At 38.6% G+C, this 16500-nt stretch overlaps 3 protein-coding genes across 3 annotated transcripts; 2 read left to right on the top strand and 1 right to left on the bottom strand.

Annotated features, from left to right (window-relative positions):
- Positions 1–1139: 1139 nt before the first annotated feature.
- LOC106398149 (protein FAR-RED ELONGATED HYPOCOTYL 3-like) lies at positions 1140–2618 on the bottom strand. Its single transcript, XM_013838744.1, has one exon. The coding sequence runs from the start codon at positions 2616–2618 to the stop codon at positions 1140–1142; it is 1479 nt and encodes a 492-aa protein (XP_013694198.1).
- A 3267-nt stretch (positions 2619–5885) lies between these two features.
- On the top strand, positions 5886–6833 carry LOC106398148. The gene has a single exon (XM_013838743.1). The coding sequence runs from the start codon at positions 5886–5888 to the stop codon at positions 6831–6833; it is 948 nt and encodes a 315-aa protein (XP_013694197.1).
- Positions 6834–12579: 5746 nt separating this feature from the next.
- LOC106398146 lies at positions 12580–13140 on the top strand. The gene has a single exon (XM_013838741.1). The coding sequence runs from the start codon at positions 12580–12582 to the stop codon at positions 13138–13140; it is 561 nt and encodes a 186-aa protein (XP_013694195.1).
- The last annotated feature ends 3360 nt before the right edge of the window (positions 13141–16500 follow it).

Below are 16500 nucleotides of genomic sequence, written 5' to 3'. Positions count from 1 at the left end.
TCATTACCATTCAAGTTTAATTGATAAGTGCAAGAATATTTTCGAAATGACGAGAATTGTAGAATAGTCCTTTGTAAGCTGCTCTTATTAAGAAAATGAACTTGGAAAGACTATACAATGCATAATAGAAAATGTGATGACGATGAATTAGTTTAGTTTATTTCACTAATATAATTTCAGGAGGAGTTTCTGTTGATGAATTAGGGGAGTAGTCAAGTGAATGTGTTTGTGCATTAACAATTTTGTGTTGGATTAGAGGGGATGATGTCAAGTAAATATCTGTTATTTACGATCATAGTAACACCTTGTTTTACTAGTTTTCCGTGGTTTTCCATAGTTGCAACATAAGTTCGACAGTGCACAGACTTAGAAAATACATAGGTTCCAATACAGGGAAACATAAGTAAGTAAACTTAGAATAAAACTTTCTCACACCATTAAACATAGAGATTTTGAAAGTCTCTAACAATTTCCTCTTCTTGTTGGATCCTCTCCAAATTAATTGTGAGTTCTGCAATGGTTTGGTTTAACTGCTCGATCACCCTACTCTTCTCTTGGATCTCATCTCGGGCTTCAATCAAAGCCATTTTTTTACCATTATGTACCATCCTCTACATCAAACCATTTGAAGTAGTTGCATCCATTTTTCTCCTGCCAAAAATTCCATTGTAAATAATTTCTTTATTTTTCAATCTTGGATCACAATTTCTATCATCAGCTGGGATACCTTATAACGCGGACAGCCATAAAATCGTCGCCCCGGGTTCCTGTCTGTCCAAGCTTGTCTTATTTCGGCATCTAAGCGACAGAAACACAATTTTCTTGCAGAATTTTCCCTTCTCCTTGACGAACCCGAACCATCTCCTTGCATCTTCGATATTTTGTCCTCAGAAAGTAAGCAGAAGAGTTTCGAGAGAGAGAAGTGAGAGAAGAGAGAGAGAGAAGATGGAGAATTTATATCATTTATTGGATATATAAAGGACCAAATTCGGGTATATTCAGGAACAATTATACTTAGTTATACCAAGGTTCTCAGTAGTTTTCCAAACCCGATTAAAATTAACAACAACAACATTCCAAGTTCAACATACCAAAAGCAACATAGCAAAATCAACATAGCAAAAGCAACATTCCAAGATTTAGTTTGTTTCACTTGGAGGATTAGAACGCATTCCAAACAACAGCCAATTAAAACCAAAATTTGTCCTTGCTCGCCTTACGTTTTGTGTCCTTTTACGCCGTTCTCCAACTGATGGATTCCTATTAACCTTTTTCCTTCCTTTCCTTGTCAGCTTTTTCGGAGGTACGATCTGGAGCTCTTTGATGTGATCTGGTACAATCCATTCAGACTTGTCCGGCATAGAAAAAATGGTCATGTAATAAGCCATTGCCCAAAGTTCTGTCCAGTAATACTTTGAGCACAACTGATGATACTCTATGTTGACCTCACGTCGACGACCATTAGCAGCAGGAACCTCAAGGAAATATAAGTAAGCAGCAAGTCCGTGAAGACAAGGATACTTTTCATAATCAAATACCTTGCAGCTACACGACTTCGCTATCAAATTCACCAAATAAACCTTCCCATTGTCAGTGTCGGTAACCTCGTACTCAAGATCATAACTATTCAGCTCACGCACTGGCGTTTTCCCAGCTTTGGACCATAAGTTGTGCAAATGGATCTCAACCAGAGGAACCAGTTTGGTATTAATTGATCCAGACACGGCGTCCTTCCGATGTTCATTAAACCAGTCAGATATTTTTTTGATGATTGTATCCAACAATGGTATCAAGGCATACCTCCTTGCGTCCCTAAACGCGCTATTCATCGACTCCACACTGTTGCTAGTGTCCAAGTTGTATCTACAACCTGGAAAGTAGACCCTAGCCCATGTTGCTCTGTTAGTGTTCTCCTCCAAATACTTGCAGGCTGAAGGATATCTCACCTTATAAGATGCATAAGCAGCCTCGAACTCAGGCACTGTGTAATACCTAGCCAACTTCATAAATCTCCATGGCACTACGGCTTTGATGGTGTTACAAGCATGGTTTCTCACGTTCTGAGCTAGATGCCATATACAATGGCCATGGTGAGATTGTGGATACACATTAGCTACAGCAGTGATGAGGCTCTGATTTCTATCGCTCATAAAAACTATTTCAGAAGAGTCCGGTATAACAGTTTTAAGCATCTCGAAAAACCAAGTCCAACTAGCATTATTCTCACCGTCAAGCACCGCAAACGCGAGGGGATAATGGTGACGATTAGGATCTTGAGCTTTAGCAAATACTAGTACCCCACCATATCCGTTCTTCAAAAATGTAGCATCCACAAGAATCACTTTCCTCATGGCCTTAAACCCTTCAATGCAAGCTCCTAAAGCTATGAAAAGGTACTTGAAGTTACCTGCCTCATCCAACTTCACCTCTGTTGTTGTTCCGGAATTAACCTGCTCTAACATGTACAAGTAGCTAGGCAACATCTTGTAGCTGTCTTCTGAATTACCACGCAACTCACGCATAGCTAGATTTTTCCCTCTCAAGGCTGTGGAGTAAGATACCGATACACCCAGTCTTAACTTAATTAAGTCTATGATATCTCTCGGAACAGGAGTCATCAGTTTTCCAGGATATTCCTCATTCAAAAAAGTTGCAACTAATTCTGCAGATCTTTTCCTCTTGCTGTTGCAGCTATTACTTTGATTAGTCCGAGAGCATGTATGCACACCCCAGTACCTCCTAATAGAAAAATTTTCGTCTCTCGAATCCTCGCAGCTCGCAATCCCCATTTACAGTTTGCTTCACAACATTTTAACACCAACCGTTTACGATCAGATTTTTTAATAACATAACGAAAGCTGCAACCAAATGCAGCTCTATCCACCACCTCTTGAAGTGATCTCTTGTTTGGAAATTCCTGCAGAAGGTACATACCCATAGCATCTCCCCATTCCTCTATAACTTGACTACATTTTACTAAAGGTAGCTGCTCAACATACATATTACCACTGCCATCCATATTACATGTGGTGTCCTTCTCAGCAGCGGTTTCTGTCTCAGCTGCAGTTTCAGTCTCAGCTGCAGTTTCCGTCTCAGCTACAGTTTCCGTCTCAGTTGCGGTTTCTGTCTCAGCTGCAGTTTCCGTCTCAGCTGCGGTTTCTGTCTCAGCGTCTGTATCCATAAAATCATCATGTCTTCTTTCGTCATCATTCTCTACCTCTATCTGCTTCTTCTGTTGATCTGCCTCCCCGTTTTCTACGTACAGTATCAGGGCCTTAGGTCCGACTTCATCATCATTTCCCTGCAACGCTTGGTAATTCATACCAACAGAACTTTTGCACACTCTTGACACCACCTCTAACTGATCCGATACACTCGTCTCCTCCACTAACAAAAGACTTCTACGGTTGTCTTTATCAATTGTTATTAGGTAAACAAACAAATCCTCATCATCACAAATAGTTAGCTCTGCCTCACATCCAACCACCATCGGCATGTACCTCAGCACCAGTTTTACATTCCTTTCATTCAACGACAGCTTTTTATACAACCTTTCTTCAAGCATTGCCAAAGTTATATCATCCACTGTTGTCTTCATGGTTACACTATAGACTCAATCTTTGAATTTGAAATGTATGCTCACGTGTTTCGTCATTGTATCTTGCAAAAACAACAAATTCAAGTGACGGTTATACTAGTGTTATCTAATTATCTACAGTTATACGTATTATACTTCAATTATCAGTTCTACTAGTTTTACCAAGTTATGCTTCAACTACATATCAAATTGAGGTTTCGGGTACTATAAGCTCAAGAACCTCAACTCAACTCAACTCAACTCAATTCCATGGAGGCAACTCAAATCAATCAACCAACCATATTCTTTAATTAATTCACATTTCCAATTACACACCCTAAAAACAATTTTTATCCAATGCAGCTTGGGGAGGAGAACAACTAACCTGCATTCGCTGAAGAATCCAACGATCGAGCTTTCTGGGGAGCTGCGAGATTTCTCGGGAGCTGCGAATTGAATTGGACGAGCTGGAATCGATCGAGCTTTTTTGGGAGGACTCATGACGAATGGGGGACTGGATAATTTATTTCTCGCTTTAATTTCATATTTTTTTGTTTTATTTTAACTTTTATATTTTTAATTGACATTGAATCAGAATCATATAACCAAACCGCCTAATCTATAAACCCGCCATAACCCAAACCAATTTGTGCCGGACCAGAACCCTCTCAACCCGAATCACCCGATTCCCTCAATTTTTGATTTTTCTATTTTTTTTATTTCACCCACGGAAGGGTGATTACGACATTTCGCGACTCATTAATGAATGAGGGGCATAGGCGGTTGATAGAGCCCATACGAGATTTTGCAAGTCACGTTTAGGGGCAACCGGGGAGATGCCTCTTTTGATTGGTGTACTAACTGAGACAAATTCTCTCGTACCCCTATATCTCATAACACAATCTCAAAAGGATCATTTTGTTCTTTTAATTTATATGTCAAACGAAAAATCATAAAATTAAAATGGAAACGCTAATATTTTTTATTTGATTTATAGAATTTGATAAAAGTATTCAAAATCCAAAAACGTTGTTTTCCATATTTTCGAAAAAATCATCAAAATGTGATTAAAAACGATTTTAAAATATATTTTTCTGAATTTGAAAGGTATAGAATTTAAATATTTGCCCATGGGTTCACTAATCCATAGGGGGGTGGGGGGGGGGGGGGGTTAGGGTTTAGTTTTGATGACCGGGAAGGATTTGATTTGGGAGTTTGGATTTTGATCAAAAAAAGAATTATGAAATAGGGGCATAGGAGACTCTAGGAACCCGTAGGAGATTTGGTATTTTACATTTGGGGTACGCGAGAAGTTGGCTCGTACTAACTTCACTTTGAATAGAATAAAGGCTCATTTGTTGATATGCCCTACTTTCGAAAACATATGTGAGAATGATACTCTTCCAAAGGAAAATTGTTAAAAGGTTTCATCCTCTTTTAGAAATTACCATTTAACCATTTTCCAACAAAAATAATACAAAAATGAAAACAGAAAGAAAATATAACACTTTGCCTTATTACCATTGAACTCTTCAACGTCTTTCTCCCACATCAGATATGTTTCATACCTTCAAGCCGCAGCACTACTTTCTCTTCTCTACTGTCAAATTTGCGTTTATTTATGATAAATTTCGATAGTTTATTGGTGGAAGGCGAAAAAAGATTATATGCGATTTGATTGACAGAAACTTCGAAACCAATTCTGAGACACCAGGTATGATAAACAGTCCATTGTTATAAGATGTATGAACAAAGGCGAAGTCTTTATGGTTGCCTTAAAAATGCTGTTATCGTGCCGCTGCGATTCACTATACCTTGTTGTCTTTCTAAAAGAAAAGTTTTTCAATGTGTCTTCTGATCTTTTGACGTAAGTTTTATTATACAGATAATGTTGCACTTAATTACTGTTTTTGGACAATGGAAGATGGATAATGTTGGTTGGGAGTTCGTTCTTGATCCAAGTAAGAAGGAGAATGCTTTTTTTGTTGCAGACGATGTGAACTACGAAGATTTTCTGCGCATGGTTTGTGAAGATTACAAGATTAGTGAGATGGAAGCGGTCGAGTTATCTTATATGCTGCCTAAACGTATATTGGAGAAAATACCTAGAAACACTCCTCCGATTTTCTTTAGTAACGACAGACACCTTGCAAGATTTATCAGATTGTTGAAGACATACATAATGTGTATTAATGTCTCATTGTCTGCAAACAAAGGTCATCATGATGTGAACAGAAATCAAGAGCGTGTTGTCAGAGAGAAAGCTGCTGCAGATTTTGGTAATTTTGGAAATGTTTAGTACGAGACTATGAAGCCACCACATGAGACTATGAAGCCATCACATGAGACTATGAAACCATCACAGCTGCGGAAGAGTGAAACCATTAAGTCTGGTGACATATTTAGTGGCAAGAAGGAACCAATAGTGAAATTACGCAAGGTTTCAGTGATCGAAAGGTTTGATTTCATTGTCAAAAAGTCTTGGAGGCAAATATTTAACGCAAAATGCTTCGTTGCTAGATGTACCTGGAGTATACGTGCTACAAGAATGTCGACATCATCTCCAGAATTCCTCGATGGTAAATATACTGATCTTCATACATGCTCTACGGTCATTAGGTACTCTCGCCAACGACAGGCAAATGCAAAATGTATTGGCCAGATGTATGTTGAGGGATTTACTGGTGGTAGTGATCTTAAAGGAATCCGGCCTAAACATATAATGGACTGTATAAGGGTTGTTTATAAACTTGACATTAGTTATACAAAGGCTCATAGTGCATTAGCATATGCACGAGAGTTGGTTAGAGGCACTCATGCTAGTGGCTATCGGTACTTGCCTTCATATCTATACAAAATAAAGCACGCCAATCCAGGTACAATAACAGAGCTTGAACTTGATGCCAAGAAAAGGTTTAAGTATTTGTTCATTGCTTTTGGCGCATGTATCAAAGGCTTTCCGTTCATGAGAAGGGTTATTGTTATAGATGGAGCTAATCTAAGTGGTAAGTACAGAGGTGTTATGTTAGTAGCTGCATGTCAGGATGGAAATAGGGGTATATATCCTATAGCTCTTGGGATTGTAAATGCAGAGGATGCAGCTGCATGGGAATGGTTTTTTACTCAGCTGCGTGGTGTGGTTGGTGATGGTAAAAATATGGCTTTCATCTCTGACCGATGCCCAACAATAGCCAAGGCTCTTACGAATGTTTTTCCTGAAGCTGATAAGGGCATATGCTTATATCACCTTGGATAAAACATGACCGGTTTCAAAAATGCCCCAATGGTAGGTTTGGCGAAAAGGGCTGCCCGAGTATATCGACGGGTGGAATTTCAGAATATGTTTGAAGTCATTGAACGTCAAGACAGCAAACTTCACCGCTACTTGACAACTGCAGATATTAGAATGTGGGCTCGTTCACATTTTCCAGGAGACAGATATGATATCATGACAAGCAATTTCTGCGAATGCATTAATGGCGTGCTTAAGGAGGAAAGAGCGTTTCCAATTGCATATTTTGTGGATTCTTTTAGAAAGATGCTTTCAAGATGGTTTGCGGAAAGGCGAGAGAAAGCTGCCTCAATGAAAACAAACCTCACAGAAGCAGCTGAACTCACACTGCATATGAGACACGACAACATTGGTACATTAACTGTTGATCATATTAATTCAACCCGTAGCTATGTTAGTGGTGGAGATCTGCTCTGTATGGTTGATCTAGAAAAGGTCTGAAAACATAGACTTTCACTTCTACATGTTCTCATTTTTCTCTGTTTTTATTCATAGACTTCCTTTTTTTTTTTGCAGAAGATTTGTACTTGTAAGCAATATGATCTCGATAAGATACCCTGTGAGCACGCAATTAAAGTGGCTAAATCTCGGAAAATTGTTGAAGCTACCCTAGTGGATCCTGTTTACACAAAGGCCTACTTGGTTGCAGCGTACACAGAACCTATTAACCCTACAGATGAAGATTTGATCCCACCAGCCGATGTACTTACTCAAGTGTGTCTGCCACCAGAAATTTGCAAACAACGTGGTAGACCGAAGATGAAGAGATACTTATCTGCTATTGAAAAAGCCAAGCGGTTCAAGCGTAAACTACTAAGAAAGAAGAACCAAACAATGAGTACGAGCAATCCACCACCAGTGACACCGAAAGTTAATCAGTCTTCACGTAACACATCAACAAAGAAATGTGGTCGTAATCCAGCCCCCAGAACTCCAATACGACAGAACCAAACCAATCTATCGCGGAAGACGCCATCAACTAATCCGTCATCAAGAAAGAAACCAAAATACTCGGCAAAGATTACATCACCAACCACTCCATCCACCAGTGTGAGAAAAGGACTTTTCCAGAGTACCCCAACATCAAAGAAGGCAACTCAGGGTGCCAAATCAACAATGAAGGAAAAAGGGAGGTACGTGTGTACTAAATGCAACAAAGGCGGACATAATCGATCGACGTGCAAATTAGCCACATTGTTGTTTGGGTGATATATATGGGTGTTCAGCTAATTAGTCACTCATTCAGGGGGAGTGTTTGTCAGTTTAGCGTTTATTTGTCGGGGTATTGTTGTTTTCCGGTGATCAAACTACGGTTATTTTGTTTGGGTCTTTCGGCTTGGTCTGCAATCTCAAATAATTTGATATTTAGCTGCCAGTTGCTTGCCAATACATTACGCTTAAAACAAAAAACGGCAAGGCGATAATATTTTTTAGCAATATTCCGCAGAATGTAAGCAAGGCTTAAGCAATGACTTGCCAGTACCCGTACTGTGTTGGCAAGTAAACAGCAATGGCTTGGCAGTATAAAACTGGTGATTCCCCTTAAATTACCATTCAAAAAATTTAAAATTAATTTTTTATTTCTAAATAGGTCCTCTGGCACCATAGGATCACTGGAAGGCCTAAAAGAAAAATAAAAGAGACAACGGCAAGCAGATAATGTGTTCACAATGTACCCGCACTTTGTTGGCAAGTAAAAAGCAATGAGTTGCCAGTCTAAAACTAATGATTCCCATAAAATTACCCTTCAAAAATTTTAAAATTATTTTGTTACATCTTAATATGTCCTCTTGCACCTTACGATCACTAGCAGGCCAGAAAGAAAAACAAAAGAGACAACGGCATGCAGATAATATGTTGCAATGTACCCGCACGGTTTTGGCAAGTAAACAGCAATGGCTTCGCAGTATAAAACTGATGATTCACCTAAAATTACCCTTCAAAAATTTTAAAATTAATTTTTTTCATCTTAATATGTCCTCTTGCACCTTAGGTTTACTGGAAGGCCTGAAAGAAAAACAAAAGAGACAACGACAAGCATATAATGTGTTTGCAATGTATCCACACAGTGTTCGTAAGTAAACAGCAAGCACTTGCCAGTATAAAACTGTTGATTCCCCTACCAATAACGTATTGTTACCTTGCTATGTACAACTAGGTAAACTTGAGAAGCTCTAACTAACTCTTTGGTCCAATAAATTTTCCTAAATTTTATACAGTCTAAAATCTATATTTATTCAAACTTTCAAATTTTAAGAGTTTATTCACAATAGAACTATTTTAACGTTTTTTAAATTTATATGAATTTTGTAATTTTTTTGAATAAGGAATATACCAAGGTCCTCTTGCACCTTAGGATCACTAGCATGCCTGAAATAAAAACAAAAGAGACAACGGCAAGCAGATAATGTGTTCGCAATGTACCCGCACGGTGTTGGCATGTAAACAGCAATGGCTTGGCAGTATAAAACTGATGATTCACCTAAAATTACCCTTCAAAAATTTTAAAATTAATTTTTTTCATCTTAATATGTCCTCTTGCACCTTGGGTTTACTGGAAGGCCTGAAAGAAAAACAAAAGAGACAACGGCAAGCATAGAATGTGTTCGCAATATACCTGCACAGTGTTCGCAAGTAAACAACAATGACTTGCCAGTATAAAGCTGCTGATTCCCCTACCGATAACGTACTGTTACCTTGCTATGTACAACTAGGTAAACTTGAGAAGCTCTATCGGTTCAAATGTTTATTTAATAGATAAGCATACAGTTAAACAAGAAAATCCTTAACACCGTACACTTAAAAAATTAAACTGTACAGCATGCTTTAAAAGCTAGTAGAACTCGTTGGGGTAACAGTTCTTAAGAAAGTACTTCAGTTCTTCGATATCTTCAGCGTTTTTCTTCTCGTCTTCTTCTAAACGACTAAGACGATCTTCAATGGAATATAAGCTTCGAATTTTGAGTTCGTCGTCAGCAACCTTCTTCGTTAGCTTCTTCGTTTCCTCTTCAATAGCCTCGTCCCATTCTTTCTTTCTGTGCAAGCCATCATTCTGGAAACCACATGTTGATATTAAAAATTCAAAGAATGAAAAGGAATATGTTATAAGTTTGTTACCTCAAAGTGTTTGCAAACAAAGTACTTCTTTCCAATGTCTTTTCCTGTCTTAAAGACATGTATGACAATCTGGCCACCGCATGGACAACGTAGCAGAATTTCATTGTCAGAGTCGGCAACGAAGAACAGCATGTCATTATACCTCTTATGTTCTTTATCGTCTTCGTAGCTGGGATCTGTCATTGTAAAAATTTGTGATGAAGATTTACAATGAAGGAGCGGTTTGAAATAGGAAAGTAGTGTGGATGTAAGTTTTAATGTTTAATCTGACATTCCAACCCACAAACATTGATTCATCACCAACCAAACAGCCTTCATTTATTTCACCACCAAACCTCTTTAAATCTTAGAGTCTGTTGCGAATATATTATTTAAATATTTTGTGTCCTTACAGATCTTAAACTAAAGTTGGGCCGTTTGTTTTGATTCAAAAGAAATATAGCCGTTTGTAGAGAAACCACATATTTTGAACTTTAATTCAAAATAAATGTAGTTTCTTGGAAAAAAAGCCCTTAAGGGTAAAAAAGAGCCGTTATGGGAAAATTTCCCTATATAAGAAGATTGAACTGAGATGTTTAGTGGGAAAAGGATTACATTGATACTATATTTTGAGGCGGATTTCATAATGACGGATCCTTACTATGCAGATATCAAGCAGTGGAAAAGGGATTCCGATAGGCGTGAGTTGGTTCTCTATGCTCACCATTGCATACCCAAAACATGTGCGTGTGGTGCTCCTATAAGAGTGTTCATCGACGAGAAAGGAAAGAGCTACTTTGAATGCACAGAGTTTGAGGTGAGTAAATAAATTGTATATATGATTTAAATATTTTGAGTTTAGATATGAAGTTTATTCTCTTATATCTTTCAGGATGATGGGTTCCACATTCGTCATGGCTGTTTTAATGCCTTCGAAGAAGAGTTGGAAGAGTTAAACGAGAAAGTTGCTGAGGAGGCCAAGAGCCAAAAGAAGATGGTTGATGAGATGAAGAAAATGCGTGAAGATTTCAAACTGCTTAAGGAATTATGTATGGAGGGGGGATGAGGTGAGAAATGATGTTTATAATCTTATATAAGTTCAATTTTTTTTAGTTTATATATGAAGTTCACTATCTTATATCCTTCAGAATGATGGGTTTCACAATCGGCATCACTGTTTTGATGCTGTAAAAGAAAAACTGTAGGAGGTAAAGGAGGAAGTTGCTGAAAGAAGATGGAAGATGAGTTGAAGAAAATGATGGAAGATATTAAACTGCTTAAGGAATTGTGTGGATGTTAAATTACTTAAATAACTCTAAGTAGTATTGTTTAATTAAATAACTCTAAATGCATCTAAATGATTATTAATGTTGTTGGTTTCAATTAATGTTGTTCTTTTTAATTATTAACGTTGTATTTTATAATGTTCTATTAAATGGTCGCATTTCGTTGGCTCTCACTCTTGTACACTTTCACGAAACACCTCCTAATTACGCCTTTAGTGTTCTAATGGTTGCTTATCCTATCAACCGGCTCGTTTAAATACACCGTCGGAGAATGCAACATCCTCATCTATTTTTAAATTTCTGTCCTGCCGAAGGCGAAATGAAGCAAGGAAAATCTTCTGTGAGAGAATACAATACAAGGTTTCTAGCAGGAGGTCTGGTAGACAAACACGACGAACCTACATTGGTAAAGATGTATCGAGAAGGCTTACGAGAAAACATACGGTTGGAGATTGGAACAACAGTCTTCAAACAAATTAAAGGCTTCGAATGGTGACTGCGGTTTGAGCGGTGCGGGACAAGCGGTTCAACTGCGGTGCAGTTCTAACAGTTATAAAAATATATAGATATATAGTATATGTAAAGATTTTGTTACTGTTAACTGCGAGAAGGGACAGGACAATGGTCACCATTCGAAGCCAAAATTCATATCGGTGACATTGTAAAAAAATCAAATTCATTCTGACATTGACGGGACTGATTAATACTTTATTTTCAATTAAAAGAGAAATTGTATTAATTCTGACATTCCCGAGAAAAAGTTCTACTAAACTGAAACAAATTGCTTAATCGTTTAGGTTACCTTGAATCGAGGCAGGTTACCTTGAATCGAGGCAGGTTACCTAAACACTATATCAATAAATATAATCTTTTATGATATTTAATATGGTGTATTGCCCTTATCACTCTATGAATAAATATAATATTTTTGAAATTCAATGTGGTGTACAGCATATATGGTCAAATGCAATGATATATTCAAACAAATGCAAATTCGTTTCGGTGACATTGTACAAAATTCAAACTCGTTCTGACATTGTCGGGGCTTATTAATACTTTATTTTCAATTGAAGCTGCTCTCGTATTAATTCTGACATCCACGAGAAAAAGTTATTCTAAAACGATCATTTTACTTAATCGTTTAGGTTACCTTGAATCGAGAAGTAGAAAAGTCGCCTCGGCATTATCTACTGTGTAGGGGATATTAATGCCAATTTCATATTACTTACTTCATTTTATTGTGTTAAAACGGATCTGAACCTCAAACCATTTCATCACCGCAAAACATTCCTTAACTCAAAATGGTTTTTGAAGTCAAACAAGGATCGATGACCGTTGAAGAATACGAGGATTTCTTCCTCGGTCTTGCGATCATGAATCAAAAAGACGAGCATGATTTGATTAAAATCACTCGTGAAGGATTGAAGGAAGATATCCGTGAGGGTTTGGAATCTGAAGAGTTTGCAACTCTTCAAGCACTCTTTCTAGAAGCAGCCGCAGTTGAAGAGATACTCAAGATGGAAAAATCTTCGGAAGAAAAACCTCGCAGACGTAAGAAGAGGAAGAACACCTTCTTGGACCCGGAAGATGAACTCCCCTGGGACAAATCGCAACCTGAAGAGGAGGAAGAGAGTGAAGACGAAGAGTCTGACGACGACTGGTCGTATGACGGAGACACGAGGGTGAAAGTTGAGTATGACAGCGAGGGTTTTTCCACACCAGGTTCTGTCTCCGCCGCCTCAGGTACCGTAACTGACGAATCGGAATCTTTAACAGCCGCAAACAGCGCTGCCGGTGGTGGCTCCGTCGCTGACTCTAGCGCCTCCGTCACTGACAACGTCACAGACAACAGTGCGTCCGGATTAGGTTCCATTTCTGGCTCCAATTAAACCGGAGTGGGCTCCATCTCTGGCAGCATCGCTGACTCGAGCCCCTCCGCCGCTGGATCCAGCCGCAGCTCAAACTCCGTCGCATTCTCTGGCGCCGGTAAATAAGCTGTCCCAACCTCAGTCGACTCCAATCTCTAGTTTTAATATGTTTGCTTCAGTTTAAGTCGTTTGCAAGTATGATGTGAATGTAGGTTTTTGGGAATCTTATTTGCTGTAAGGGGTCTGTTATCGTTTTCCAACTAAGATCATACACCGCTTTTTGTATCTTATCGTGTGCCCTCTACTAATTATTATTATGGAATATAGAACTGGTTGAACTTACTTTAAGATATAGTGTACGTTTATACTCCGGAGGGTGATGATCTCTCGGTCATACTCAAAAAAAATTAAGACAGTTATTTTGTGAATATACTAAAACTAAACAATTAAAACTACTCTACCTTTTATTTTGCAGAACTTATTTGAACTGTCCTTAAAATTCCTGGAATTATATATGGCCAAAGTTTGTTTTCTGATGATTCCCCTGCTGATAACATAATGTTGCCTTGCTATGTACAACTAGGTAGACTTGAGAAACTCTAACTAAATCTTTCGGCCAATGAGTATTTGTGTTGGTTGTTAACATCTTCTTAAATGAAGGTCTCCACGCAGTAACAATGATAGGACTTGAAGAGAGTATTACAATTTTGGAACCAAATGTGCCGACGCATGGATTATCAACCTTTGCTGTCGCCATTTTCAATGTATGTATTGCCAGAGACAAGGAAGCCATCCAAGTGTTTCAGTTGTTCGCAGCCCATCACGATGACCTGCGGTCGGAAACCATTTATGATATGGGAAACTCCATGGAGTGCCTACTTTCAAGGTTCCATGCGCCGATGCTTAACAAATACGAATCATCCTTCCAATTTCCGATAATCATGTTACCGGAATGCATTAATGAGCATGTTTACATTGTCGGGGTAGATGGTTCCTGCAATAACTGCAAGCTCTTTTGGATTTGTTGCAACGTTTGTCACATGCTGTAAAAGAAAGTAGTACCAAGATCTTTGTTGTTCGTGTCTGTTATCAAAGTGTTCTTGTTTAGTAAATTTCCGGTTAATTTTGTGATTTTGTCGAAAGTTCGTAGACATTGGTTAATCCAACACACACGTTGCTTGATCTCCAAGTAACAATAGAGTACTCTCATTTTCTTTTGACGGCTAGAATCTCTCCTTTTGTTTCGGAAGCCCTAACCTCATTGACTAACTTTCTCGTCTTTTATAACTTCTAAACCACAGAATTTTTACTTCCTTAATTGGCTCCATCGTATCTTGCGTATCTCAACAACTTGTCTTGTTACCCAAAGTACACAAGCTTACAATATCCCCCTTTGTTGTCTGAATCGATCACCTCATTAAACATCAACATTCAAACATACCAGGAGTACAAGTTCCACTTATACTCTATTAGTATTAGTCATTCATACTAATCATTTGAATCAACGATCAACACAGAGAATTAACTAAACATTAAGCACAAATTAAGCAGATTGTTTTGATATTACAAACCAAGAAACTGATTCAAAAGACCGAGAGATAAACTATGAATCAGCAGCCGAAAGCACTAAACATAAGCAAACAATTTTAAGATAACAAGACAGGCTCGCTTCTCCCCCTGAATGAGTGACCGTTCAGATAAATTAACCATCGATCCGTCTACGTCCCCTCGGGCCACGGTTTTTGAGATGAGATGAGTCCGCTGGGGAATTCGTAATGAACACACCCTTACCAAGTCCTCTTCGTCACCTGGAAGAACAGGAATCTCCTTTTGAAGCTGGAAGACTTGATAGATAAGGTTCGGAAGGATGATCTTCTTCTCCTCATCAACCTGACGTGCCATGGCCAGGACCTATCATACACCAGTTCACCAAAGTTGATCTCACGGCGTTTCACAAGCGCATAGATCAGTTTGATACGCAACTTGATCATCGCATCAGTATCGGGCCCCGGAGCCAGTTGCGCTCACACACACGATAGAGAATCTGGTAGGGAGCAACGAGAGCAATGAGGGAAAAGCCATACCAGCCTGAGCACTGAAACCCCGTAAGTGATTTTATCGCCATACCAAGATCACAGCCCTCCCAGTCATAAGATCGCTCGATGTGAGGAGTGACCATCACTGTGTTGATCACATCGGGGTCGAACCAAAAGTGAGTTCCACGAACCACTACTCCGTCAGCACAGTAGCATAGGTTTGCGATGAATTCTCTCACGATTCTGGGGCAGAAGGGACGGACATGCAGAACGGTATACGTCCACTCAACTCGGTCAAGAAGTCGAAAGACCTCGGAGAAACCGGAGTCCCGAGGATTAAGACGACCTTGAACCACAAAGCCCCGAAAACAAAAGTCATCGTAAGTGGCTACAGCACGATCGTTTGCAAACCGATCGAATGGAGAACCGACAAGAAACCCATCGTTAGCGAAGATGGCACAATTGATCTGAAGACGATCTTCAAAGGATAGGTACGGGATCAGAGAGGAAGAGCCAGAAATCGTTCTCGCCATGAATGTAAACTTGAGAAAAAACTGACCAAAGTTAGAAAGTTCCAGAGGGAGGCAGAGAAAAGAAGCGTGAACCGAGAGAATAAAAAGAAGATCAAGAGGAATCAGATACGGAAAATCTTGCAGAAAGAAACAGAAGCGACGAGACTCCCGAGTCAAGCCCAACCGTCCCATCATACTTACACCACTCTCATATGACGTAACACTAGCAGGCCTGAAAGAAAAACAAAAGAGACAACGGCAAGCAGATAATGTGTTCGCAATGTACCCGCACGGTGTTGGCAAGTAAACAGCAATGGCTTGGCAGTATAAAACTGATGATTCACCTAAAATTACCCTTCAAAATTCTAAAAATTAATTTTTTTTCATCTTAATATGTCCTCTTGCACCTTAGGTTTACTGGAAGGCCTGAAAGAAAAACAAAAGAGACAACGGCAAGCATATAATGTGTTTGCAATGTACCCGCACAGTGTTCGCAAGTAAACAGCAAAACCTTGCCAGTATAAAGCTGTTGATTTCCCTACCGATAACGTACTGTTACCTTGCTATGTACAACTAGGTAAACTTGAGAAGCTCTACCTAACTCTTTGGTCCAATAAATTTCTCTAAATTTTATACAATCCAAAATCTATATTTATTCAAAGTTTCAAATTTTAAGAGATTATTCACAATAGAACTGTTTTAACGTTTTATATATTTATATGACTTTTGTAATTTTTTTGAATATAAACAGCAATGACTTGCCAATATAAAATTGATGATTCCCCGAAAATTACACTTCAAAAATTTTAAAATTAATTTTTTACATCTTAATA

Source organism: Brassica napus, chromosome C5 (assembly GCF_020379485.1).
Source record: "Brassica napus cultivar Da-Ae chromosome C5, Da-Ae, whole genome shotgun sequence".
NCBI classification, from domain to species: Eukaryota; Viridiplantae; Streptophyta; class Magnoliopsida; order Brassicales; family Brassicaceae; genus Brassica; species Brassica napus.
Note: the sequence above shows the minus strand (reverse complement) of the source record. Positions and strands in the feature narration are given on the sequence as shown.

What these genes read in the sequence shown, in the direction of transcription:
- LOC106398149 (XM_013838744.1), bottom strand. Translation starts at nt 2,618, where the DNA reads ATGACTCCTGTTCCGAGAGATATCATAGACTTAATTAAGTTAAGACTG.
- LOC106398148 (XM_013838743.1), top strand. Translation starts at nt 5,886, where the DNA reads ATGAAGCCACCACATGAGACTATGAAGCCATCACATGAGACTATGAAA.
- LOC106398146 (XM_013838741.1), top strand. Translation starts at nt 12,580, where the DNA reads ATGACCGTTGAAGAATACGAGGATTTCTTCCTCGGTCTTGCGATCATG.